This window comes from Lagenorhynchus albirostris, chromosome 13 (assembly GCF_949774975.1).
Source record: "Lagenorhynchus albirostris chromosome 13, mLagAlb1.1, whole genome shotgun sequence".
Taxonomy (NCBI): domain Eukaryota; kingdom Metazoa; phylum Chordata; class Mammalia; order Artiodactyla; family Delphinidae; genus Lagenorhynchus; species Lagenorhynchus albirostris.
In genome coordinates this window covers 30,086,345-30,114,280 of record NC_083107.1, presented here as the reverse complement: position 1 = coordinate 30,114,280, position 27,936 = coordinate 30,086,345, and the positions used below count along the sequence as shown (strand labels likewise).

At 42.9% G+C, this 27,936-nt stretch overlaps 1 protein-coding gene across 1 annotated transcript; it reads left to right on the top strand.

The window, feature by feature from the left end:
- The first annotated feature begins 208 nt into the window (after positions 1-208).
- MXD1 (MAX dimerization protein 1) lies at positions 209-27,885 on the top strand. Its single transcript, XM_060169340.1, has 6 exons — positions 209-479; positions 1,225-1,324; positions 6,172-6,201; positions 20,461-20,575; positions 22,537-22,696; positions 22,935-27,885. The coding sequence occupies exons 1-6, from the start codon at positions 407-409 to the stop codon at positions 23,120-23,122; spliced, it is 666 nt and encodes a 221-aa protein (XP_060025323.1). The 5' UTR covers positions 209-406; the 3' UTR covers positions 23,123-27,885.
- The last annotated feature ends 51 nt before the right edge of the window (positions 27,886-27,936 follow it).

The window sequence follows — 27,936 nt, the reverse complement described above, 5'->3', positions numbered from 1 at the left end:
CCTTATCAAGCGTGACCAACCAGCGAGAGGAGCGGACACTGAGGGGCGGGGCTGTAATGCCTTCCCCCAATCGGACAGCGCCAGAGGCGGGGCATTCTTTGGGGTGCCCAATGAGGAACGCAGCCGAAGCGGGCCTGTCAAGAGAAGGGGCTGGGGGCGGGGGGACGGTGAGTCGGGGATAAACACTCCGCGGCGGTGGCGGCTGCTGCTCTTCTTTGGGTTCTGTCACGGTGTCGGTGGTGCTCGGCTCACCGGTCCCCTCCCCCTTCCGGCGAGCTTGGTCGCCAGAGAGCTTCTCTCAGCCCTGCTCTGCGGGGTCCACAGCGGGGCGTGGGTGTCCGGCGGCAGCGGCGGCGAGTCCGTGGGCAGTGGGGGTTGGTCCAGTGGCTCCGGACCCCGGTGCAGAATGGCGGCGGCGGTTCGGATGAACATCCAGATGCTGCTGGAGGCGGCCGACTACCTGGAGCGGCGAGAGAGAGGTGCACGGGGACGGGAGGAGTCCGGCCCGAGCGGGGACTGGGGGCTCTGAGGAGCCCCGCCGCAGGCCCGGGTGCCCAGCTGCTCCGGGGGTAGTTGGAGGAGCTGAGAGCGCGACCTCGAGCGCTCCCAACCCCTCCAGCTCTCCCCACGCGCGGTCCGAAGGGAGGCCGTCGCTGCCCCAAAGGCAATGAATGGGGGTGGAAAAGGGACCGCTGCCCCGGGGTCCGGAGCGCCTCCCGCTCCGCACCCCGTCGCGAGTGGGGGGCCCGGGGCCCCCTCAGCCAGGCCCTTGGTTTACCTCACTGGGGCTCGTCCCGGCCGGCCCCCAAGTGGGCCTGGCGCCGGGTCTCGCAGACGGGAGCAGCGCCTCCCCTGCCCCACACCGTCCCTCCCGGGCTCTGGCTCCCGGTGTTTGCCCCGCACCTTCGCCTGAGGCTGGTCCCACTTAATACACACCAACCTGCTGGACGTTGCCAGTGGGAAACCCAGGCTCCAGGAGACTTGCTGTCTTTCTCAACAATGAGCAGCTGGAATGCTCCTTACACCTGCTCCTCACTGAGGATATTCATTCAATTAAAAAAAACACCAATCATTGTTCTAAGAATTCCACCTTGCTCCGTTTAATTATTTCCACAATCTTCTTTTAATGAAAAATAAATCAATCTTAAAAGGGAAATACTGTGGAGGGGAGAGAGTGTTGAATGTTCGGGGCTCATTCATTAACTGGATCCTCCGGTTTTCTAGAAGCTGAACATGGTTATGCCTCCATGTTACCATACAATAACAAGGACAGAGATGCCTTAAAACGGAGGAGCAAATCCAAGAAGAATAACAGCAGTAGCAGGTAATTTGGTAAATATTTCCCTTTCTCTTTTAGGTTATACTGTAGATGATACAAACTGCAGAATGGACGTTGCCTGTTGTGATTATAACAGGGTTATAATCATGTAAATGAAGTGGCGATCATGATTCAGTAATGTACACATGGTCTTAAGGCGTTGGAGGAAGCCCTTCTATTTGGGTTGAGGAGACTGAAGAGAGAAATGGAAATGTTTTCTATTTCTTTATGAACTTTTTTTAAAACTTAATTTTGCTTTTCTTCCCTTTTGGAGCAAAAATCTCTGGAAACTTCAAGTGAGATTAGCAACAGTGACAATATTTTGCCTTCAGAAGTTGCAGATTCAGGGCAAGTTTTCTATAATTGAAAATACTGGACATTATCCACTTTTTACTTTTCATAGTAAAGATTTTATAGACGTGTTAAAGTATTTGACTTGGCATAGGTGATAGGATTTCATATTTGACATGTAAATTAAATACAGTTATGTGTCTGATAATCTAATTTGACACTCTATTTATAACGGCAAAGAGGAACGACTGAGGCTAAAACCTGCCTTTTTGGTGATGCAGGAACATATAATATTAAAATATTAATATGCCACAACCCTTTTATGTTAGCCTTGTAGTTCTTGAAATTTGTAAATTTCACTGGGAAGTAAATACTGGTTAATGGTCAATGAAATCACATACTAAAACCCTGAATGTACTTCTTGGTACATGTTGAGTACTCCACTAATGCTATTGCACCCTTTTTTCCCCCTCTTTGCCCTTAATATATGTTAGCTAGGAAATCTGCTTTTATTAGACTCATTCAATTATACCTTTTATTCCAGTAAATTAAAAACATTGACATTTTCAACACTGATTTAGAATCCTTATCTGTCTCCCATTCTCATGAAAATTCCCTGCGAGTAACTGTATTTGGTTAACCTCTGTGGCATAATACAGACAACTAAAAGCCAGAGGTTTCGCACTTAAACCTTAAACTCCCTTGTCCTTGCTGCCTCTCTGTCCTTGATTCACCCCATTGTCCTTAGCACTGGAAGAACCACAGGATATGAGTGAACAGCACATATGTGCCGAGCTCTTGAATAGGAAGGCACATGAAGGATGGATCTGTTAATTAGTTACCTGGTAGTTCTTGAAATTTGTAAATTTCCCTCCCACCTTTAACATTATCTGAAGGTGGTAACAAGTAAAACTGTGCATGAGTACTGACAGCCTTTAAGAAGAAGGTTAATGCTGACTTGTATTATGCAATGGTATACAACAATTTATGTGTTGCTTTTTGTTACAGTATTTTTAAAAACTTTTTTGGAAGAACGTTGAAGCCTTTGGGTTTATTTTTCTGAATAAGTGTAGCTCATTTGTTACTTTTATCCTTGTCCACTCATGATTTGAGAGGAATTGCTCACATTAATAGTCAAGGCTTAATCCTTAGCATTCTATTTTTTTCTAAGTTTCACTCTATTTTTTTCAAAGTTTTCACTCTGTTTTTTTCTAAGCTTAATCCTTAGCATTCTGTTTTTTTCTGAGTTTCGTTTTTTTCTAAGTTTCACGGGAAAGTTGTTGAGGGGATGTTCAGTGGTGAGGAAAAGAAGGGGATGTTGTTGAAGAGAAGTAGCTTGGCCCCAAAGTTGATTAGGAAAGAAAAATAATGATAGTTGAGAATTTCAATTCAGGAAATAGCTTCTTTCTCTTCTCTTTAATATCCAGCTTTATTTCTGGGGAAATGGCTGCAACTCTGGATTTGGGGAAAAACTCTGTTATTTCTGTCAATGGGTTTGGTTTGCTTTCCATGGTTAGAGACCGGAGGCTATCACCATTGTCCATACTCTTGACTAGTAATGAATTTGTGCAATAACTTAAGTGGTGCAAGGATTTCTGAGAGACCATGATTAAACCTGAAGATGGCACCAAGCAAACATATGAAGCAAGAGCAGGTTGTTTTGTTTAAATGTACTCACTTCCTTTATGACCTGTTCAGAATGACCCTTACCTGAGCAGTGAGACATCTCCCCAGAGAATGCAGTTTGACCCCTTGATTTGAATTAGACTTATATCCAAGGCCATATATGGTCAGGATTTTGAACTGAGGTAAGGGCTATAGAAAGATTACTGCTGGTTTACATAACCATTGGTAACAGTTTATTCTTGTTAATTCAGGTTGAAATGCTGGGCTCTTTGCTTGTAGTGTTTGGGGGGTGTACTTTTCCTTGGACAATAAAAAATAAGATTTAGCTACATATCAAACTTCTTGGGAAATGAAAATGCAGATCTTAAGTTTCTCTAGTTGCTTGTTTAAAGAACAAAAACAAATGAAATTGTGAATATTGATTGTCTTGGAATCATCCAGAGAACTGCAGGGAGATGGAATCTTTTTTTTTTTTCTTTCCTACTGATTTTTGAAATCAGTTACTAAATATTTAGAATTGAAATCCAGAGGTTTTAAAAGTATGTTTTGTTAAATTGGTAAAGCAGGCATTGGCAGTAATGTGAAAGAGGAAGTTCAGCACTTGCCTCCCAGTTCTTTTATGAGACAGTGGCCGTATAGCTGACTTGACAGGGTGAGTCTTTTTTAAACCAAGGACTGGTTTGGCTTAGTTATCTTTTTGTTAGAATATATTTTTAAATGGTGACATTTGACCTTTATCAGTGATTTCAGAGTTATCAAATCTTTTCAGTAATTACATGGAAAATGATTTTGACACAAGGAAGATGATTTTGACACAAAGTATCTGTATATTCTTATAATGCTTTAATTTAAAATATAAATGTTTTCCCATCAACAGAGTTGGCGGGCAGTCTCTTAACTGGTCATTTTTTGAACGGCCTGCTTTTTATTAAAGAAAAATTCAGTTTCACTAAACCAAATGTACTTCAGTAATGCCCTAGCCATTAGGTATAAGTCCGCTTGTAGAAATCGCCATATGTTCAGCACTCTTAAGTAATCAGATAAGATCTATAGTTTCCAAAGCTCTGTTCAAAGTTCGGAAGGAGTTATGCTGCTTATGGAATTTGTTTAAAAGATTATCTTGGGAATTCTGAATTTTTTTATATGTATCTTCAAAGAATCCAGAAATTTTGGGTAAGGGTGCCCTGTGTGCTACGATTTTTCTATAATCAGAGACCATGCTCTTTTCAAATATCCACCCTTCTCTCCTCCACCACCTTCCCAGAATGGTCCTTGTCTACAGTTAAACAGGGAAATCTTGACCAGCTTTCATCATACACTTTCATCCATTTAAAAACTCTGTCAGGCTTTGAACTTGTTATTCCCTGTTAAAACCAGAATGCCACGTGCTTTAAAGCCAAACGTTTGCAGTTGCAGGCCAGACTCTTGTTAACTGTGATATCCTGATGGCCATTGCAGGAAGTATACCATCAGAAAAATATAACTGAAGAACACTGAAGGATAACCAAGTGAATCAATTTAAAGCTTTTAAGTCAACCAGTTTTAAGGTTCCCATGTCCTTTATCTAGAAAACAAATATTCTAAAATTGAAACTACTGTCATTATCTTATTATTTGTTTTTCCTCATGAATAAAAATTGGCACCCCAGAAGCCTTGTGGAAGAGAAGTTTCGTGCTGGGTTGGAAATTTCCCATTCAAGACTACCCCGCACACACCCCACCCCCAGTCTCTGGTGTGAATGAACTTGGTGGTGGTGCCTCTTGATGTAAATGAGTGGCTGAGCGTTCACAGAGGTAGTGTTCCTCCATGATTACTGTGAGAATTTATCTCCTAGGCCCAGTAAGGTTCCAGTTATATAATCCCCACAGAATTCTCGACCTGAGCCAGGGTGTCATCTCTCCTGAACTGATTAGGGTCCAGAGAATTTCCATAAGTAAAGTCAAGATTCAGCTCCTTTATAATGCTGGGACGTTCCTCAAGTTTATTTATAACTAGTTAGGCATGAGTTGTATGAGAAGGACAATAGCCACATTGACTGATTTCTTATGACTTCTGTGGAAACCTGTCCATAAATCCTTAGACCAGGGTCAGCTATAAACACACTAAGAGTATGATTTCACATACACCTCCACTTTCATCCAAGACTCTCTAATCACTTTTACAGTTGCTACCTCATTGATCCACGCTTGTTCAGTAGACAACTGGCAGTCCTTTTTATTTCCATTTTACAGAGGGGTTAACCGAGGACAGGATGGTAAGGAATTTTATTTCTTTCACAGTACCAGTCGGTGGCAAAGCTGGACTTGAGATTCCACCCGAAGTGCTGCCTTAACTAGCCTATCGTCTTTCTGTTGAGCTGAGTCTTGGAAGCCTCTTCCTGAAATAATTTGGTAGCTCTTCAACAGTAACATCTTTCAGGAGGTTGTACATGATAAAATAACTTCAGGAAATAGAAAGATTGAGCGAAGAAGGGTTATTTTTATCCATTTTAAACTGTATCCTATAGTCAAACAACTTAGCATACAATTTTGGTGTACAGCACACCTTGAGGCTGCAGGGCAGGGGTGGGGTGCCCCATCTCCACTGCTGCACGCTCGGCCTGAAGAGAGCTTTGCGGTATTATATGGCCCAAATTCACATAGCAGTGTGCGGCTGTTCTCCTCTTTGTGTAAATAGAACCCTCTTATTTCCTTTCTTAAAATGGACTACTTTTCCACTAGGGAATGCATGCCTCTTAGTTTGTCACTTCTCCTTGAACTCTGTTTTAGATCTTTACATTTATCTAATTCCCCAAAGGGACTAATTTCTTTAGTAGAGCCCTTTCTCTGTCTTCTCTCCTACCAACTTGGGAGAGAAAGCAGTTAAAATAATTGTGTTGGTGTTGGAGTAGTCCTTTAAGACAAGAATAATCTTACTTTTATTGTTCCCTCTTTCAGATCGACTCACAATGAAATGGAGAAGAATAGGTGAGTTGCAGGTTCTGGGGGTGGGATGGGGGGAGTTTTGATGTATTCTTTTTTCATTAAGTTGAGACTTAGTTGTGGCTCTTAACTTCCCACACTTAGCACCTGATACAAGAGTTTACTCAGGGTCCTCTAATCAGCACTGCCCGTACATCACTTAGATAGACCCAAAGACAACACCCCCAGTCCTCAGCCCCCGCAGCCTGCTCTTCCCGAGCAATGTGTTTCTGTGTGACTGTTCTAAGGCCAAAGCATTTTAGGTCAGAGGCAGTGTTTCTACAAATAGTGTTTTTTAAAAATTACATGCTACTGAATATAATTGGTAGTGCTGTCTTAAATCATGCACACACAGATATATAGATATAGATATAGATCTATATAGATATAGATACACATACACATACATATGTGTATATGTGTATTTACAGTTCAGTTGTGAATAAAGATTCTCAAAAGTCAGGCAAACGTATGCATAGCAGAAATTGGAGATGGTGAGGCACTCAGACGAGGCCGGCCACCCGCACCGGGCTCCATCTTGCCACAAGCTGGAGTTTGTCTCTCACCTAGATCCCCTCTTGCTGCTTATTTAAATCTTTATTTTTCAAATGACATAGCCTAGTCACTCTCAACTCTGGTTGCACATTAGAATCACTTGCAAAGCTTTTATTTTAATGTTTTTAAATATTTTTATATGAAATACATTATACACATACACTCATATACTTGGGGGTAAGAGAACAAATTTTTATTTCTACTGATTTATTTTACGTATTTATTTTTTGTTTCTTACGGATGCCTTTTTTTTTTTTTTGGCTGCGTTGGGTCTTCACTGCTGCGCTCAGGCTTTCTCTAGTACAGCGAGCGGGGGTTACTCTTCGTTGTGGTGCACGGGCTTCTCATTGTGGTGGCTTCTCTTATTGCAGAGCACGAGCTCTAGGTGTGCGGGCTTCAGTAGTTGTGGCATGTGGGCTCAGTAGTTGTGGCTTGCAGGCTCTAGAGCACAGGCTCAGTAGTTGTGGCACATGGGCTTAGTTGCTCCGCGGCATGTGGAATCTTCCCAGACCAGGGATCGAACCCGCGTACCCTGAATTGGCAGGCGGATTCTTAACTACTGCGCCACCAGGGAAGTCCCTCTGCTGATTTTATAAAATAACTTTTTGTTATAGAACTTTTCAAATATACAAAAGTAAAGTGAATAATGTAATCAATTCCTATGTATCCATCACCCAGCTTCCACAATTATCAATATTTTTCCAATCTTGTATAGTCAAAACCACCCCTTTCTGTGGAGTGTTTTAAAGCACACTTTCTTCTATCTCTAGTAAAGATTAAAAAAAAAAAAAAGACATAACCACTTGCTTTTACCATGCTGAAAAAAAATTAATAATTCTTTGTGAAGCTTTAGGGCAAAAAAACCCCCAAAAACACCAATGCTCAGACCTCATCCCTAGCAATTCTGATTTAATTGGCTTGGGTTGAGAGTCTGCACTAGTATTTTTTTATAAAAACTCCCCAGGTGATTCTCATATGCAGCCAGGGTTCCAAACCATTTAACAAGCCTCATTCTGGTCTCTGAGCTCCCATCAGTTTGAAGTACAGGCTACCCATCCAGATTGAGTGACTTTCTTGGTGGCCTGCATGAAGAAGATGATATGTAATGATGGTTCTGTAAATATATGTGGTTATTTCATGCAAACCCTCTTTGAAGAGGGAGCCTGACTCTGATAGTCAGGATGTGAATGACATGTTTCGTCAGTGAAAGGGCAGACCAGGCCCTGACTAGGAAGGAAAATCTTGGAACAGGGCAAAGATCTAGCATTACTCCACTGTGTATGTGTGTGTGCGTGCGTGCACGCAAGCATGTGTGAGAGAGATGGATGCAAGGTGAGTGTGCCTCGCACATGTGCTTCTCCCCATCCTTCTTCTCCCCTTTCAGTTTCTTTGTGATCGTGACTGACCATGTTTGAAATCAGAGCGTCTTTATGCATTAGGGATTTATGTATCATGAGCTGGAAACTCCAAAGTATCTCTTCTGAAGACAGAAAGGTAGTCTTTCTGTCTTCAGATGTGGCTTCTCTTTCTCATCTTTAGATTCTCTCCCATCTTCCTGCCTCTGGGGTGAACTGGGTAAACTGGGACTATTTCTGCTGAAAAGTCTTCTAGTTCTCCTCCCCCTAGGCATTTTTTTTTTAGGCATTTATTTTTATTATTAAAATTTCATCCCTTCAGGTAAGGGCTCTTAGGCTTACTTACTACAGCTTTGTGCCTTTTACCTCTGCAGGAATACCACAGGATGTCGATTTTATCATTTTTTTAAAATATTTATGTATGTATGTATGTATGTATGTATGTATTTTGGCTGCGCCGGGTCTTAGTTGCAGCATGCGGACCCTTAGTCCCTATCATTTATTTTAGCAGTTGAAGAATGTTTATTTTCTGCCTACAGTGTCTTAAGAGCTTGTGCTCAGTACTGGGTACTAAGTAAGTTCATACTGGGGTATTAAATCAGCATGGTCTCTATCCTAGAGAAATGTAGTTTGTCTAACGAGAAAGACACAGAAACAGTCTGCACAGGAGGCTGTGGAGGCAAAGTTTCTAGAAAATTGGATTTGAAGTCATCACTGAGCAAGCTGCTTATAATTCAGATTGCTTGCATGTGACCAGTCTACTTTTGCTTATTGAAAGGTTAGTTATCTAGTTTCCTTATTGTCCTTTTTTTTTTGGAATTTGGTCTTCTAAGGTCTTGAGCATTTTTTCTCTAGTCTAGAGCATGTGAGCAGAAGAGAAGGAAGTCAGGACTCAAATTTACTTAATTTAACCAAGCACTGGTTGCTGCAATCCGGGGTGGGGGGAGGGAGGGTTAAAATTGTTGGGCTCTTCTCCCGTATAGTGTAGCTGCTTAGGATTTTAGGGTTTGGTGGTCCGCTGAACAGCTGCATTTGTAGTCCCCTTGGTTTCAGTAGCTGAATCCTATAAAACAGTACCACTTTGCTAAAGGGTAATACACCCTTGCCATTTTTTACCTTAACATCACATTTTTTAAAAAGATTGGCATGGCTCTCAAAAAAACAAAAAAGCAAGTGAGGAAAAGAACTTTCAGTAATTGGATTTTTTTTCTCTTTAATATTGCGAAGTTAATTATACCTGTGTTAGTTTTTTCATGCAGAAACCTTTTCTGAGCACGTTAGAGATTCTGGAGAGTTGGTGTGCATCAGGACTCCACTATGAGAATACTGTATTCAACACCACCCATTTAATAATCTTGGCATTGGTGGGAAGATAGAAGAAAAGACTTCTAGAAAGGTGGAGGTGGGAGGTGGTATTGGTGGCAGCAACAGTATTTTTCATTCAATAGACTAGGCATTCGTGGAGCACCAAAGATGCTGGGTGCTAGGTGCTGGGGATCCTGAGCCCACAGAGGCCAAGCCCCCAGGGCGGAGGGCTCCATTTAGTCTCACTGTAGATATGTCTGTCACTTGGCCTGTGCTTCTCTGCATTGTAAGTAATTTTGTGGGTCTATCCTCCTAAGGAAACACCCTTGGTGAGTGTGTGGTCATTCTTTCTTTTTTTTTTAAAACTAATCTTGTAGAAAATTTTGAGAAATATAGAAAATCATACTAAAAATTAAATCATCCCTAATTCTAGCAGCCCAAGGAAACCGATGGAATTTTGAAATGTATCTTTCCAATTGTTTTTTGGAAAGTAACTTTAAAAATAGTTTAGTGCAGAAAATTGGAAAGTTCAGAAAAGCACAAAGAAAATAAACGTTACATGTAATAGACCTTGCAGCAGTAGCAACCGCTGAGTTCTATATCCACCTAGACTTTTGTGCATACTTTTTAAAAATCAATATGGGATTATATAGTAAATAATTTGCTTCTTTTCAAGCTATGTTATGAACATTTTGCAATACCGTTAAATCTCCTTTTCTTACATTACTTTTAGTGAATGCCCAGTATTACATCATATGGATGTGCCATAACTCATATAACCAATCTCCTATTTTAGGTTCTTCCCAGTATTTTTTTAAAATTTATTTATTTTATTTATTTTTATTTTTGGCTGTGTTGGGTCTGTTGCTGCGCGCGGGCTTTTCTGTAGTTGTGGCGAGCGGTGGCTACCCTTCCTTGCGGTGCGCGGGCTTATCACTGCGGTGGCCTCTCTTGTTGCGGAGCACCAGCTCTAGGCGCGTGGGTTTCAGAAGTTGCAGCACGTGGGCTCAGCAGTTGTGACCTGCAGCTCTAGAGCTCAGGCTCAGTAGTTGTGGTGCACGGGCTTAGTTGCTCCGCGGCATGTGGGATCTTCCCGGACTAGGGCTCAAACCTGTGTCCCCTGCATTGGCAGGCGGACTGTCAACGACTGCACCACCAGGGAAGCCCTTTCCCAGTATTTTCCTAATATAAGTGATGCTTGCTTAAACTACCTTATGGGTAATTCTCTGTCCAACACCATAATTCTTTCCTTAGGGTAAATGTATAGTTGTGGAATTCATGGTATCCACATTGTTAAGGTTTTTTTTTTTTTTTAACATCTTTATTGGGGTATAATTGCTTTACAATGGTGTGTTAGTTTCTGCTTTATAACAAAGTGAATCAGTCATACATAAACATATGTTCCCATATGTCTTCCCTGTTGCGTCTCCCTCCCCATCCCACCCCTCCAGGCTGTCACAAAGCACCGAGCCAATATCCCTGTGCCATGCGGCTGCTTCCCACTAGCTATCTACCTTACTACGTTTGTTAGTGTGTATATGCCCATGACTCTCTCGCGCCCTGTCACAGCTCACCCTTCCCCCTCCCCATAACCTCAAGTCCGTTCTCTAAGAGGTCTGCGTCTTTATTCCTGCTTTACCCCTAGGTTCTTCATGACATTTTTTTCTTAAATTCCATATATATGTGTTAGCATACGGTATTTGTCTTTTTCTTTCTGACTTACTTCACTCTGTATGACAGACTCTAGGTCTATCCACCTCATTACAAATAGCTCAATTTCTCAAATAGCTCAATTTCTGTTACGGTTTTTGATGTTGACTGCTGGATTGCCCACCAGGCGGGTTATAGGTCATATTTTCCTTGTACCTTTACAAGTTTATATTTTACCTTAAGACTTTTATGAATTTAATAAGTAAAAAGCAAACAGAAACACACAAGCTTGTTTAATTTGCATTTCTTGTATTACTAGCACAGTTTAATAATTTTCATATCTTTGACAGTTTGTGTATGTGTGAATTGCCTGTTAAATAACCTTTGCCCAATTTTCTACTGAGGAGTTTATATTTTTCTTTATTTTTAAAAGATTCTACTATATGAAGGATATATATGAGAGAGATTGCCTCTTCATGTATCATATAATTGTCCAGTTTGTCATTTACCTTTACGGAATCAGTCTTCTCTCACTATCTGAAATTGCCGCCTCTGTTGTATACTGAGTTCTTGCTTATGGCTAAGTCTGGTTCTAGACTTGTTCTTCTGTTCCACTGACCCACCTGCTCTTCCTGTGGCAGTGTACACTGTTTTCATCATTGTGGTTTTATGCACTTCAGGATCTGGTAAAGCAAATCTCTATTCTTCCCTCCTCCTCCTTTTTTTTGTTTTTTGCGGTACGCGGGCCTCTCACCGATGTGGCCTGTCCCCCTGCGGAGCACAGGCTCCGGACGCGCAGGCTCAGCGGCCATGGCTCACGGGCCCAGCCACTCCGCGGCATGTGGGATCTTCCTGGACCGGGGCATGAACCCATGTCCCCTGCATCAGCAGGCGGACTCTCAACCACTGCGTCACCAGGGAAGCCCCCTCCTCCTTTTTTTATTTTACTATGTTCTTAGCTCTTTTCACCAGTTTATTTTTCCTAATGAATTTTGTAGTCAGTCCTTCAATTCTCCGTACCCCAAATTCTTTTGGGGATTTTCAAAATCCAAATTAAATAATTCCAGTATAAATTAACCTTTAAAAGTTCATGTTGACATCTTAGAGCTCTCCATCCAGGATTTGATGTGTGTGTTCATTTATTCAGATCTCTTTTCTGTCTCTAAGTAAAGTTTTTTGATGTTCCCATATAGATCTTGCACATTTCTTGTAAAAGGTATTCCTGGGTTTATTTGTGTATATTTTTAAATTGCTATTGGTTTCCCATTGTAATTACTGATTAATTATTGTTGGGATGTGGGAAACCTTTTAGTCTTTGGTTGTTGTTATATGCCCTTTATTGATGATAATTCTGCTCTTTCCTTTCCTTAGCTGGGAACTCCTCTTGTTTGAATGCCTTTCAATAAGCCACTCAGCAAATGGAGGCTGAGTGAACACATATACGCTGCAGCCAGTGGGTCAGGAGTCAGGTGCTTGAATGGGCTCCTTTTCAAAAGAAGGTTCTAGTATCTCCTTTAATTATAGACACTCGTTTTTCTGGAATGGTACATATGCAGGCCTTTCTGGAATTAGGCAGCTGGTCTAGAGAGATTACCTCTGCCAGAGTCTTATGACTCTATGACAAAAGATTTTTTTGTGTGCTCTGTGAGGAGGATTCAGCAGCCTGATCTAAGCTGTTGTTTTCATCTGGTCAAACAGTATTTCAGTGGCATCTGGTCTGTCATGAGAAACCATTCCAGTCAGGTCTCTTCTGGCAAGATATTCTAATTGATTGCAGTTCCCTAGAGTGGTTTCTCTTGGGTCTTGTTTTTCAAATGGCCAAACTCCTTATATCGGAAGGGGTAGGGTCCTGAGTTGTGGTGTGCATTGCACCATTCTTACCGCTTCTGAACGCCCTTGACCACATTCAGATTTCACACTAGGATGTTGTAATAAATCCACATTGCTTTGTTGCCACATGGGGCTAAGGGCATGGCCTGGTTATTACGAAGGAAGAATATAGGTATTAGTGTGGTCTATGGTGGCGGTGTGGAGGCGCACACTGATTTTTACTACTAGAATCCATCTTTCCTGGACGGTACCTCTTGGAAGAACATGAAGAAGAGACATGCTGGTTATTCAACCAATTTCCAGTCCCCTACAGGGAACATTGGAGGCACTCCCTGACTTTTTGTCATAGACAGTAATAGTCAAAGGGTGAGAAAGAGCTAGCAAGTACTAATTATAATCTATATTTTGTATCTTTTTAATTGGGCTCTAGAAAGGAAATATTAAATATATACTTATGTATTTAATACTTTAACAGAGAAGTGACTTTATTACTTTAAAATGTAGCCACCATGAATTGCTGTTTCCACATTGCTTACTGAGTGCCGTGTTCCCATACAGTAAGCATATGACTATCTCTGTATATTTTACAAAGATTACGATCACAGTTACGAGAAATCTTCAGACCTTCCAAGGTTCCACCTAAGTCGGTAATAATGATGCATTTGGCAATTATTTCTAAAGGGTCCATTTTAGAAAAAGGAGAGTACTTTTCTTCCTCAGAGAGTGACTTGTAGTCTTCCCCTGGATTTTTTGTTTAACCCAGTAAGGCTTTGTTCTCAACCCCAAATCTGGAGAAGGTTATGATCTCTGTGACCTATAATCACTTTCAGGGAGTAATTTTTTGACCCATTAAGATTTGTTTCTTCTTAGTCTATACTAAATATCCTTTTTTTTTAAATCACTACACAGCTCATACATACCCATATCTGAAGTTATTTTTATTCAACTTCCAGTTATCTTATAGGATTTACAAAGCTATTTAATGGGCTAAATCTGTGTCCACACAAAGGTAGGAGAGGAAATAGGTATTGTTTATGCAACTCTTTTTTTCTTCTTTGGAAATAATCTTGGGCCCAATTTTAATGAAAACTAGTACTCAGTTAGGTCCAGTGTATCATGTTCATTAAGTAGGGTTTTCCTCAAAGAGAAGGGACATGAATTACCAAAGAGATCAGATTCTACTCTTAGGTCAGCATCTGCAGGTGCGTTATTATTTCTAGGCTCCAGTGGGTTAACACGAAATAGAAGACTTGGTCATTTCCATTATTTGGTAATGAAAGAAGCAGAACATTTAAATACATAGCAGGTCTGCAGCACGCAAATAAACGAATGAATGAATGTGATCTATTTGGAAAGGAAAAAAAGCTTCTGATAGGCTATGAAAGCTTGAAAACCTTTATGGAGAAGTTAAGTCAAACAAGATGTGGATGAGGGAAAAGAAAGAATATGTTTGGTAGAGGGCAAAGGGGAGCCCATTCTAGAACTTTCAGTAGGAACGGATATTTGTCATGGTCTGAAGGTAGCTCATATAAATAATTCTGCAATAATTTGTTTCCGTGTTTAATCACTCCAGCTAAACTTTAACCTTTAAACTTTTACCTTGAAGGCAGGGACTTGGTCTTACTCAACATCGTATCCCCAGCACCTAGGAAAGTGGCAGTATGTAGTAATCCTTTGAGAAGTGCTAGAGGAATAAATGAATGAAAGAGCCAAGCATATATTTCAAGATTTCCACCTGCGAACCTAATTACTTATCTACCCTCTTAACTGGCTGCCATACTGTTTACTGTGCCCCAACCTGATTCTTTTTTGTCATACACTTCACTGTGAAAGTCTGACGGAGAGAGTTCAGTTACATCTTCAATAAAGAAGAGTAATATCTGATAACAGTGTCTCCCTCACAATACAGACAAAGACAGACAGACACACACCTGATTTCATACGATTCCTGGTCTTGACTGCATCCAAGTCAGGAAGAACTTTAGGGACGACAGAGTAAATTCAGGAGCACTGTCTGCAGGTAGCATAATCTCTACCTGTAATCTTACTTTTTTTGTTGCATCTTTCTCCCAATTTACAAATCTGCTGGCCTGAGAGAGAGAGAGAGAGGTATGAATAAAATCAAAGAAGCTTGAGTCTGGGGACTTCCCTGGCGGTTTAGTGGTTAAGACTTAGTGCTTCCACTGCAGGGGGTGCAGATTTGATCCCTGGTCGGAGAACTAAGATCCCGCATGCCACGTGGCGTGGCAAAAAAAAAAAAAAAAAATCTTGAGTCTGGAGGCAGAGGTATAAAGAGCAGCCTTCAGAATTGTCTGAGAGCGCACTGGTGAGCCCCGGTGCCGTCCATCAGTGCCAAAGCTCAGGTCAGGGTGGCGCCTCCAACAGCCCAGAGCCCACTTCACTGATGACCTCCTTCACTTGCATATTAATTTTCCGTACTTCATGGCTGACAAGAGTGAAGGAAAACTAACAACAGAACTCTGAGGTATCCAAATATACTTTAAATCTTTAATATATTTGGAATTTATTTTGATGTTAATCTCCCCACTCCCCTGCCATTTTCTGAATAATCTGGGCTATCTCCAAGGATTTGCAGTGTTAGCTCCGTTATATGCTAAATTCATATCTATTCCTAAAGTCTGTTCCTGGGAATTTTTTCTTCTCTTCCTGTGACTTGTCCATCTTTTCCTGTATTAGTATATTCTGGTTTTAATTACTGCAGCTTTATAATACAATTTAATAACTGGTACCAAACAATCCTCTTCATTCTTCTTTTTCAAAAATTTTGGAGGTCTCTCACGCAGTTATGCTTCTAGGTGAGGTTTAGACTAATTTCCCAGCATTAAAAAGATTACGGTTGGGGTTTTTTTCTCTTGGTATTATGTTAAATTTGTAGACAAACTTGGGTAGCATTGACATTTTTACTTTGAGGGTTCATATCTAGGAAAGTGCTGGTTTTTTCCATTTATTCAGATTTTCTTATGTCTCTCTGCAAAGTTTTATAGTTTTCTTCCCAGAGATCCTTCCCAAACTCTTTTTTTTTTTTTGCGGTACGCAGGCCTCTCACTGTTGTGGCCTCTCCCGTTGCGGAGCACAGGCTCCGGACGCGCAGGCTCAGCGGCCATGGCTCATGGGCCCAGCCGCTCCGCGGCACGTGGGATCCTCCCGGACCGGGGCACAAACCCATGTCCCCTGCATCGGCAGGCGGACTCTCAACCACTGCGCCACCAGGGAAGCCCCCCAAACTCTTTTAAGTTTGTTCTTAGACATGCTCTCCTTTCTTCTTGCTATTGTACATGAGATATTTTAGGTTCTCTGGGTATGGATAACACATCCAGAGATGTGCTTGGATTTCCAAGGTCAATACATATTTGCCCCAATTTTTATTTTCTTTTGGCCATCACAATAGAGAGATGTAGGCAGAGATCTCGGTGTGCTTCAGATGCTTCCCCCTCAACCTTGGAGTCCCTTCTAGCCCTGCCTCTACACGATGGGGGTGGCTCCAAAGGAGTCTTTCCTTTAGCCTGGGTTAGCATTATAAAGTCCTTGCTGATTTTTAAACGTAAAAAAATAATACCTTTAGCATAAGCAAGATCTTTATTTCCATAGAAAATGGGTTAGATTTTCCATTAAATCTTTTAATGACAAAAGATGCCAGTTTTCTTTAAGGGAGAGTTTAGTGAATTTGGATTTTACCAGATAGCCTCTATTTACCCTGTGAGATACTCTTGAGTTCCCTATTGATTTTGAAAGGAATATGATAGGGTTATAATTATCTGTGTTTGCTCCCAGCAATTATCCTTCCTCAAAGGAAGCTAGAGTTGAAAGAATGACTGCTGCCACATACAGAGCACTTCATGTCAGACCCTGGTCAGGGGCTTCCATACCCTATCTCAGTTAATGCTCAATGACAGCCCTGGCAGGAGGCATTGTCATCGTCCCTCTACTGCCAAGGAAACGGATGCTACATGGAGTTAAGTAATTTGCTCAAGGCTACACAGGAAATAAGTGGCAAGGCCAGGACCCCAAACTTTTACCCTTAATCACTACACTAATATTTGGTTGTATAGTGACTGACAGATTCAGAATATAAAAATAATTAAAAACAAAAATAAATAAAATTTGAGATACTAAAAAGAAAAAACAATAAAATGCTTACTGAAGAGAAGCTCTAGTTTGTATCTAGTTTAATTATCATAGGCCACACTTGATTCTGAGTGTCGCTCACTGTAGCTCAAAGATTGGTTTCTGTGTGCTACCGGAGACCAAAGGTATATCAGCGCATTCAGAGTAAGGAGAGTGATATTTCTGAAGAATCAGCAGGTGAGGTTTGTCAAAGTCCATTGGATCAGTGTGAAGAGACGAGGCAATTGGGGCACGAGGGAGCCAGGACTTGACTACCCTTCTCTGCTGCCAGTGGGGAGCTGGGAGGCAGCTCTTGACAACAGGGGGAGCTCTGTCTGAATATGTGATGAGAGGGGCTCCAAGTAGGGGTCAGATGTGGGTACCAGGTGGCTTCCTGTTGAGGAAATGTAGCAAAACCCCCTGCTAGTTCCTGAAAGAGGGGTTAGGCCTGGTTCACAGTGGGACAGCAGGCTCCTTCTAGAAGGCCAGAGCCCTGGGCACGGGCGTGGTCGGGACTGAGGACAGAGAGCTGAGACAGGAGCTTGTTCTACTTGTTTGGGACCTGGGCACTCCATGGGTGCTCACGGCTGGCTGAAGGATTCCGGATCCCGGCGTGGGGTAGAGGGGGGCGGGGTGTGTCTCAGGCTTGAGGCCCCTCAGTGGGAGCTGCTACAGAGGGGTCTGTTTGCTTTTTTGTCTGGTTCAGGAATTGAATTTCACTATCATATCATGGAACTGAGCCTGCTTCACATACCTCATCCCTCCCCTGGGGGTGGCCCAGGCACCAGCCCGGGGGTGTGCTGCAGGTAGGCGGCAGGTGGGCAGGGCAGGCATCAGGCTGGAGCGGTGAGGCAGGCACTGCCAAAGATACAAGTTGGCTTTGAATCTCTACGAGAATCCAGAAAGCACTGTGCTCCTATTTCCATAAAACTAGGTCAGAAAACACTGAACGAACATGTTTTAGCCTAAACTTGAAGTAGTCAAATGGCTTATTTCAAGTTTCACAACTGGGAGTGTTCTTTGGAAACCCACATTTGGGTAGTGAATATTGTACTTTCTGGGCTAGACTCCCTGAGTAACTAGGAATGACGACGCATGGAAAGATGACTTTATTATTTTTATCAGTAGACAAACTTCCTTAAAAATTTACATACTCATATCTGTAGATAAACCCACATCATAAAAGGACTAATATGACACTGCTCTGAATCATGTAGTCTTTGCAATGAGCAGGCTGAAAAATGTCTAAATCTAATTTTATTTTTGAACTTTTTTTAAAACTTGACAGTCTGTAAACTTTGTAGTGAGAATAACTATATGTGACTAATCCTACATTCTCCTGGTGTTTCTAATAACATGATCTATTTTCATGGCTCTTGGTGAAGAATATTATCCAAGGTGAACAAGTACCTTTTATACACAAATTCTGTTTTTGTTTTTTTCTCCTCATGTAGTAGTTGGAGGAGCAAACCTCTAATGTGGCTCTTTGCTGGTGGCCATTCCATGTGGGCAGGTTTTCAGAGCAAGCGGAAGTCTTGTAAAATAGTAAGGCTCTTGTACCGCTACCTCTTCCTAGCTCAGGAGTGAATGCTGGACTTCTCTAGCTTGCCAGGGCTTAGGGGACCTTGGAGAGTCTAGGACAACCTCAAGAGCCAGAAGAGGAAGGAGGCTCAGAAGCAGGTGAGGTGAGAGCTCAGAACCACTTGTTGGATCTGCCTTGGGGGAACCTCCTGAAGTCCTGATGTGAAGGGTGTGAATTGACTACCTTGGTCAATATCAGGCATACTGGCCTGTATTTGAGCTTTCTGAAGCCGTTTTCTTCTTTCGATCCCAACCTTTGTTAATACGGTGAAATTTTTAAGAGGGAAAAAGGGGCAAACTGAGCTTTCCAGTTGTCTTCCAGTTCAGCTGGAGGATAGCCTCTCAGGCTCCCAGGACCTCTTCTCCAGGTTGCTGTGGGGACGGGCAGTGGACATGTACCTAAAACCCCAGGACCGTGAGCACTACTGAAGGTGCAGAGACATAGCAGAGATGGACTCTGCCCCGAGAAGCTTGAAGTCTAGTGGAATAGACGACACCAACCACGCGGCAAGCGTGCATTAAGCTGATGGGAGGGGAAGGCACCAAGGCAACCCAGCAATGGTTAAGTTGCGGCCCCATCTTTCTAAGGAGTTGGCAATGAATGGTTAAGTCACAAATACCAAAAAAGGCAGGCAGAACAGTGCATTTCCCAATGAATAGGATAAACTAGTACGCACTCAGAAAATGGAGGAAGCACTGTGGACTGGAATGGCCTGTGAAGACTTGAAGGAGGTGGTGGGCTGAAGCAAAAACTCTGAATCTTGGCTGTTGCTCACATTCACGGCATCTGTGAGCCTCTAGGATAAAGCCTAAACCAAGGTTTCAGTGAAGTATTAACTTCCAAAATTTTAGGGACTCTTGTGCTTCTGCCACATTCTGCCACACTGCAAGATCTGTTGGTGGTTCTCTCCAGCTGTCAGCACGCTTGTTAGTATAGCAATACCACTGATGGGCATTTTCCTTGTTTCTAAAAAATGCATCTAACTTTTTGAATGGTTGAAGGACGAAAAAGTGTGACAAATTATTCAGTAAAAACTCCCCCCCTTTCCTTGTCCCTGTTCGACTAGCCCCTGACTCCTTTCTGCCCAGCCACTGTTACTAGTTTCTTATGTATCATTCCAAGCTTTCTTTATGTTATACAAGAAAACATGCCTTTAGATAATTATTTTTCCTCCACTTTTACCCAAAGATGTAGCATGTTATATGCACAGTTTGGTATCTGGCTTTTCTTTACTTAACAGTATATCTGAACGTTCTTTCCTCATAGTACATAGAGTACATTTTCATTCTCTTTCATAGCTGCATAGTACTCCACTGTATGGATATACTGTACTTTATTTGATCAGTTCCCTATTGATGATGAGTTGGGTTGTTTTAATCTTTGCTATTACAAATAAAGTTGTAATGAATAACCATATACATTTGTCATTCACATGGGTAAATATTATATACAGCAAGATATAGTTGTAATGATTTAGTGGTCCTGGAAAGGGAAAGAACAGTATGGGTTCAAAGGATTCTCTCACTGGCATGTCATTACTTTCTGAACTTGGATGTTCTGTAGGTCACATCATAACCCAGAAACCTGGAGATAACCTGATTCATGTGCTTAATAATAGTAGATATGAGTCTCTACCCCTTCATACATATTATAGACTTAACTTTAGAAAACCATGGATTTTGCTTTTCCTTGGTTTTTACCAGAGTTGTATAATTTCAAAAGATGTCCACTTGGCTGGAAGTCACTGGTGGCATTTGCCATCACTGGGCTGGGCGACTTCATACTCTGTTTGAGCTTGTTCTCCCGGGTGACTTCCGGCTGGCTTTGAAAGTCTCCAATGCTACTATGATCTTGTTTTTGTAGACGGGCCCACCTTCGCTTATGCCTGGAAAAGTTGAAGGGGCTGGTGCCACTTGGTCCAGAATCAAATCGACACACTACACTGAGTTTATTAACAAAAGCCAAATTGCACATAAAGGTAAGTGCATCCTGGGATGCCTTTTTGTCTTTACCTGCCCAGGGAGGGTTTGTTTGTTGTTATGAGGGACAGCAGATGTCTGTCTCCAGGACAGTTCTCTCCTCTGAACTCCTCCAACTCCAACCAAGTCAGTGTCTTGGATGACTCACAGACTCAACATGTCCAGAACCCAGCTGAGTAGTTCTCACCCCTGTGCGCCAGAAGTTAAATTGTCTATCCAACTGTCCATCTCATGTACAGGCCAGAAAGTCAGGGTCATCCTTGCCGCTGATGATCATCTTGCTCCTTAGCCACGTGTCTCCAAGACTTCATATGTCACAGCCTGCTGTATTTCCATAAAGTCCATCATGTACTGTAGTAAACTCCTCAGAGGCCTCTTCCAAGCTAATCTCCAGGCTTCCCAAGAGCAATCCTGCCGGAGCTCAAATCAACATGTCACCACATTTAAAAGTCTTCCGTTGGGCTTCCCTGGTGGCGCAGTGGTTGAGAGTCCGCCTGCCGATGCAGGGGACGCGGGTTCGTGCCCCGGTCCGGGAAGATCCCACATGCCGCGGAGCGGCTGGGCCCGTGAGCCATGGCCGCTGAGCCTGCGCGTCTGGAGCCTGTGCTCCGCAACGGGAGAGGCCACAACAGTGAGAGGCCATGTACCGCAAAAAAAAAAAAAAAAACAGTCTTCCGTGGCTCAGGACACACTGTATGACCAGGCCTGCCCGACCCGGCCCTCCCCTGCCGTTGCAGCAGCAGCTTGTGCCAGAGGCTCCCCTCTCTGCCTCAGCCCTTCTTTCAGTCCCTTGCACTTGTCAGGCTCTCTCACCACAGGGCCTTTGTACATGCTATTCCCTCTGCTTGGTACTCTTTCCCCTCCCTTTTTCACCTAGTTAACTTCTTGTCATCCTTCAGACCTCAGCACAGGTATCACCGTGCGGGGAAACCTTCCCTGACTAGGTCACCTCCTTCCTGTGACAGATGGTCCTTATTATTACTGGATCTCTCTCTCTCTTAGCACTTATCACAGTTGACACCTGACCATGGCTTGTGTGGCTATTTGGCTGTCTCTGTCCATGCTGTTAGAGTATGGACAAGGGAGGGGACCAGATCTTTGTGTTCACCTTGTATTTCTAGCACCTCCCGGAGGGTCTGAAACAGAGTCAGCACTCAGTATATGGCTGGAATAGCAAAGGGTAACTCCTGAGAGCCACAGCCAAAAATCACTGTTTAGCATGTTTTTATAGTCAGAGTCATAGCTGGACACGTGTCACTTGAATTACGGTTGATAGCCTTGCGTACATGGCAGTTGTAGGAGGGAAAAGAACCTCTGTTTAGAGCAAAACAACCACAGTTACACAATCTTCAGAATTATCTGAGAAGCTAGAGAACAGATTTGTAAAATCAAAATGATCTATGGAAATGTGTTTTCTAAGCTCTTATTTGGACAATTTAGAATCAGGACTTCAAAAGGGAATATTCCTGCCAACAGACAGAAGTTAAATGAGGTTTGGCATGACGCAAAAAAAAAAGCGCCTATGTAATTGGGACACGTACTTGAATAAACATACTTCTAAAGGAAAGTCTGTTTCTTAAGCGCCCGTCACACGCAGTGCTCTAGCTCAGGGAGTAGGTGTTTGGGGCATCACAACAGACAAGGGAGAACAGGTTGGGTGTTCCTGCCACAGTCTTTCCACTATCACAGTTGAGGGGTGCTGGACGCTAGAGTATTAGCTCACCCCGGAAGCCATGCGACAGTGCAGGTTACAAAGTGTTGTCGATGCTGAAAAAGTTAGATGTAGACAGGAGTCACCGGCCAGGCAGCTTCCTGTCCCTGCGAGAAGCTTGACAAGGGACACAGCAAATGGCTTCTGAGGAAAACTGCCGTATTTCCCCGCAAGGCAGGGAGGTGCAGGGTCATTACCAATTTTGAAATCTGCCTGTGCCCTTCAACAACTACCCTCTTTGACCTGCAGAAACTTGAAGACTGTGACAGAAAAGCCATTCACCAAATAGACCAGCTTCAGCGAGAGCAGCAACACCTGAAGAGGCAGCTGGAGCAGCTGGGCATCGAGAGGATACGGACGGACAGCACCGGCTCCACGGTCTCCTCGGAGCGCTCCGACTCTGACAGGGGTGAGCCCCCCCGAGCCCGCATCCTCAGGCCCCTCCCCAGCCCCCTGCCGCCTGCCAGAGGCGGAGCCGAGGGGAAGCCGAGAACCCCCGTGACTCGGAGAAGTCGAGGGGCGTGGCCTGCGGGGACAGGCGTCCTCTCCTGCAGCGGTTAGGCACCGCGGCCAAGGAGGGGCCCTGCCGAGTCGCTTGGCCCTTCCGAAGCAGGCCTTCACCACGCTCTGTCTCGTCCTTCCCACAGAAGAGATCGACGTGGACGTCGAAAGCACAGACGATCTCACGGGCGACCTGGACTGGAGCAGCAGCAGTGTGAGCGACTCGGACGAGCGGGGAAGCATGCAGAGCCTGGGCAGTGATGAGGGCTACTCCAGCTCCAGCATCAAGAGGAGAAAGCTCCAGGACGGCCACAAGACGCGTCTTGGGCTCTAGGAGAGCGTGGTCGCTTCGGCTGCCGCCTGGATGGTCCCGCCTGTCGGCTCCGATTAGGTAGCGTATCAGACCTGCCCACAATTCCCTCGCACGTCAGCTTCCGTGTTCCACCGTCACCAAAAGCAGCTGTGCAAAAGTTGTCAAGGAAGTGCTTAGGAGTGTGGGTTTCTTTTTTTTTTTCTTTCCTTTTCTTTTATCCACGATCCCCATCTTGAATGGGGTTGAGCGGCCCCCGCGCCTGCTGGCGTAGGGTAGGCACACGCTGAGCCAGTCAGTGCAGCCTGGACACCTGAGGGCGTCACAGACCCGTTACTGCTCAGTCTGGGGTGGCCGAATGCCACTCGTCCCCAGGATTGTGGGTTTCTGACTGCGTCCTCTAGCTTCTCTCTTTCTCTCCATAAAAATTCGTCTCTGACAGACTGTACATTCCAATCACTTTGAAGCACCCAAGAATTCTTAGACGGGATAAGCACTTACTCACATCTCGGCAATTTTCCCCTCTTATTTACTGTCCCCGTGTAGTCTACCAGACCTTCCCTGAAGTTTTCTGGCTTCCTCTGTGACTTGCCTAGCGGAAATGTCCGAATGTGTCTTGTGCTTAGGAAACTGAAGGAAACAAACTTTTAAAGTTGAGATCCTGATCTCAGAACTCCAAAGTAAGCTTTGAAAGTGGGATTTAAGAGCGCTTAACCATGGCCCTCACCGCCTGTGAGCAGGCAGGAATACCTCCAGAAAACACACCCTTCACACACGTCCCGCGCCAACGCCCCCGACCCGCGTGTGGATGGCCGCAGTATTTCTCACTCTCAAACGGACCCCTTGCAAGCACGTCTTTGGGGTAGCACAGCTTATAAAAGTTCCAACATCGTTTGTTCTCACGAACAGAACGGTACAGTCTATTTTTGTGCACTGTCCTTGGGACCATGCTGTGTCCTGCTCTCCCAAGGCACATTTCCCCTCCAAGTCGGTTATGCTCCTTGTCTCTGGAACATTTTTTTTTCCTACCTCAGAGATAAATGAGATCTCCATTTCCCACTTAACACAAACTGATTATGCCTCTTTTGTTTTGTTTTTGTTTTTGGTTTTTTTCCCCAAATAAGTGACATTTGGTCCAATTCTAATCTATTTTGCTGTTTAACTTGCAGCAATAACTGAGCTTTGGCACTAGCTGAGCTAGTGTCCATCATCAGTGCAAGGAGAAGTCTACATTTCTACTCTCTGTTGCAGGTGAACGGGAGGGGATGGTACAGTGTTACTACAATTCCTCTCCTTATTGATTATTTTTGGACACACCCAGAAACTTCTTTATGGAGGCTTTTGGGTTAATAGTTTAAAAGGCTGATTTTTCTTTTTGGTTATGATTTCTCCCTTAAGTGGTCTCCCACTTTGTAGCATTTTTATTTAAGCTAAAACAGAGCACATGTATATGTACATAAGACACATTAAATCTATAAATACTATTTATTCATTTTATATAAACTAATGTAATGGAAAATAAATTCTTATGACTGTGCTTTTATAGATGTTCTAGAAACTTTGTATGTAGGTATCTACAGAATTGGTTCATTTCCCCTTAATACTTTTGCATTCATAGTTTTGAGGTCTTGATGCTTTCAGCCTCTGGTGAATCTTTTTCATTGAATTCAAACCATTTGTAAAACCTGTGACGCTGAAACAGAGCGTGTGTCACAAAGTGATGAGAACATTCCTAAATCCACAGCCGCACTGCAACTTAAGGGCTCCCTGGCTGAACCAGTAGTGGCGGCGCCTGTTCCCCCTGCTGGCCTGTGGTCTCCCCGGCCCCAGACTCACCTCCTCAGCGCCTCTTCCTTGCCCACGACTAAAAGTTCAAACGCACTCCTCACGGAAGCTCATTCTGGACGTGAAGAACAGTCGAAACAAAGATTACTTTTGTGTTTATTTTTTCTTTTTATTGATTTCTTAATGTATTAAAATTTTTTAATTGGAAGTAGTGATTCCTAAATGATTCCAAAGTCATCTGTAATTCTTCTGTTTTTGTTTTGTTCTGTTTTTCTCTCCATTTCAGGTTTGGGTGGGGGGAGGGGCAGGTGACACAAAGGATTTTTTTTTTTTATTGTTGGAATCTTTTCCAATTACCAGCTGAAGATTTGCACTGAAATACAACTTTATGCCTTTTGCATTTTTAAAGCCTGCTTCCTGAATTTAAGCAGAGTGATAGTGTTCAAAGAGCCAGCTCAGCCTGTAACATGTTTGAAAAAGATATACCTGCACTTTGAGGTCCCTTTCGAATGCCATTCGCTAGACCTCGCAAGCATTTTAATTGCTACATTCAAGCGCCTCACAAGTCCACGATGCTAGATCCTGTACGGCATCGAAAACTCAAGACTTTGGCAAAAGCTTGTGGGCTTGCATTGGGGGAGGGAAGGGAACAAAACTTGTGTATTTGTTTGTTTAATTTAGAAATAAGGCATCTGAGAGATGCCATTATTTTCTGTGTTTTAATTGTTGTGCCTTTGAGTTAAACCGCATTTTTGTCTTTTGGTTGAAATATGAAATGTACTGTCCCAATATAAAATAGTAATTATTTGACCTTTGCACTGTTTGTCTGGTCCTTTTCAATTTGATAGCATATAAATGTGGAACTTAATAGATCTCTATATTTTTAATGCGCTTGTGATAAACTGACACCAGGGTTAGACACGACTTTCAAATCTTGAGGTAGACCGAATGCTAGACGGGCCTCTCTCTAACCAAAACTGTAACCTTCAGGACCAGCAAACTCAGCCCCAGGCAGCTAATCCCCTTCCCTACGTGGCTGACCAGCCGCCCTGATGCGCCAATCTGTCGTGTCATTCACTGATCCACCAGCATAACTGTTAAGAGCTATACAGTCTTTTTGGTTCTGTTTTGTTGTTGTTGTTGTTTTGTTTTGTTTTTTTAAGCAAAATGAAAAACCTTTCTATTAGGGTTGTTGGGGGGAGGGGACGGGCAAAGATATAAGCCCCAGCCTTTAAGACTTTGACTATTGTACGTAAATATAGATGTGTGTATATATAGGCACATGCATATTTTTATGTGAAAACTGGTTTTAAGAAACTAAAATCAAGTCTACACTCTTATTGATACCATTGCAATGCAAATGGGAAAGTAAAGAGTATGTAGTGCAGTTTAATTTCATGCAGTGAGAAAATATATGTGTGCTTCTGTTAACATCCCAGAAAACCTAGCTTTCCATACCTGTTGGCTTAGAACGGCGGGCAGGCACCCAGGGTATATTTGTTTTCTTTCGCTAAGCAGAGATCTGGGATTCAAGGTGCTGATAGCGACCGTGGCTCCTTTCTCTAGTCACAGATCTAATGCTGGTGATTCAGTGTCACCTTTTTGAGCAGGACCTACATTTTTCTTTCTGTCAACCCAAAACGAAAATAATTTCAGTGTCGATTCAGAATTGAGTACTAAGAAGGCCCTGACCCTGCAATCGGCCGCTTGAGTGGTTTGAGGGTTTATTTTTGAAGGTGGGCATTCTCCTTTAACCTCTACTTTTTTCAAAAGAAACAAAGGGCCCTTACCTGGGTTTCCTAGGAGCCTCTCTTCTCAGTCCCTGAAGTGGCCAAAAGCAAATCCTGGGGTGTGTAAACTAGGTAAGATTGTGATGCTCAAAATAACTAACAATATCTTGGGGCTTGATAATGGATTTTGTGGGCTTGCTTCTTGCCTCTCCCCCATCCGTTAAAGAAAAAACTTATTTTTGAAAAGTATACACATACACATGATTCAGGTTTTTATATCATACTGTATTGGCAAGGATACCACTTTCATTGTGCTTTATTCCCCCGAATCTCACTCCTTTCTTTCTTCTTGTTTCCCCAAGTTTCTTTGTCTTTCCCCTTTATCGGCCCCGTGTGTTGAACACCAGAAAGTCAAAGGCTGCAAGGCGATTTCCTACAAGTCAATCTATTATTTTTCTATGTTTAACTCTTGGATGCAGTATGTTTAGGTTGCTGGCTACTCCTGATTTTAAAAATCCTTCCTGGCAGAAGACGACCCAAAGACCCCTTTAGGTGAGGTGGATTTTCTCGTTCTACACTATCAGGTCTCTGTAGACTGTGGGATGTTTTGTTTTCAAAAATACCTGGGGATGAGGCTGGGGCTGGGGGGGTACGATATGTGATTTATCCTGATTTTTTCATTAATATCTATTACATGGATGATTTTCTTACCCTGTGTTCTTCTGAAAGAAGAAATAACTGCCTGGCACCGTTAGAGTCAGCTGTTGAATGGCTGAAGAAGTTGAGTATCTTTGTCTTCTCGCAAAATCGTAAAATGAGAATTAGTAAAGCACTAGATTCAAAGATTTACCCAGATTTTAAATTTTGATTTCTTATTCTGTCTGGGGGGTGTGGAGGATTGAGAGGGCTTTCTTCATTTTAGCTTTTACCAGAGAACCAAGCTTGCCTTGACCCCTTGTCCTTAGAATTGGTGCTCTGGGAATGTTGCTGTGAACCGTCAGCGTTGGGGGCCATCTTCCTAACGGTGAACACAGCCTAAACAGGGAGCAGCAGATGAGAGTATGAAATTCTGTTTCCAGATGTTTATTTCTTTATGTAAATACGATGCCAATGTAAATCCTGTGTCAAGACATAGAGAATGGTGCTTTTTACTACAGTTAGTACGTGCATTTTGAGAACTACTCATGTTTCAGAGAATCTTTGCTGTGTATATGTAAACTTCTGTATTGTTCAACTGTTAACAAATAATAAATTATTTCATTATTAAAGATATTTTGGTCTTCTGGATGTTTTGTATCCCAGTTTAGCCTTCCATGGTTTTTA

Coding starts and splice junctions, on each gene's coding strand:
- MXD1 (XM_060169340.1), top strand. CDS start 407: ATGGCGGCGGCGGTTCGGATGAACATCCAGATGCTGCTGGAGGCGGCC. Junction 1,325..6,171: donor AAGAATAACAGCAGTAGCAG/GTAATTTGGTAA, acceptor TCCCTCTTTCAG/ATCGACTCACAATGAAATGG. Junction 20,576..22,536: donor AAGCCAAATTGCACATAAAG/GTAAGTGCATCC, acceptor TTTGACCTGCAG/AAACTTGAAGACTGTGACAG.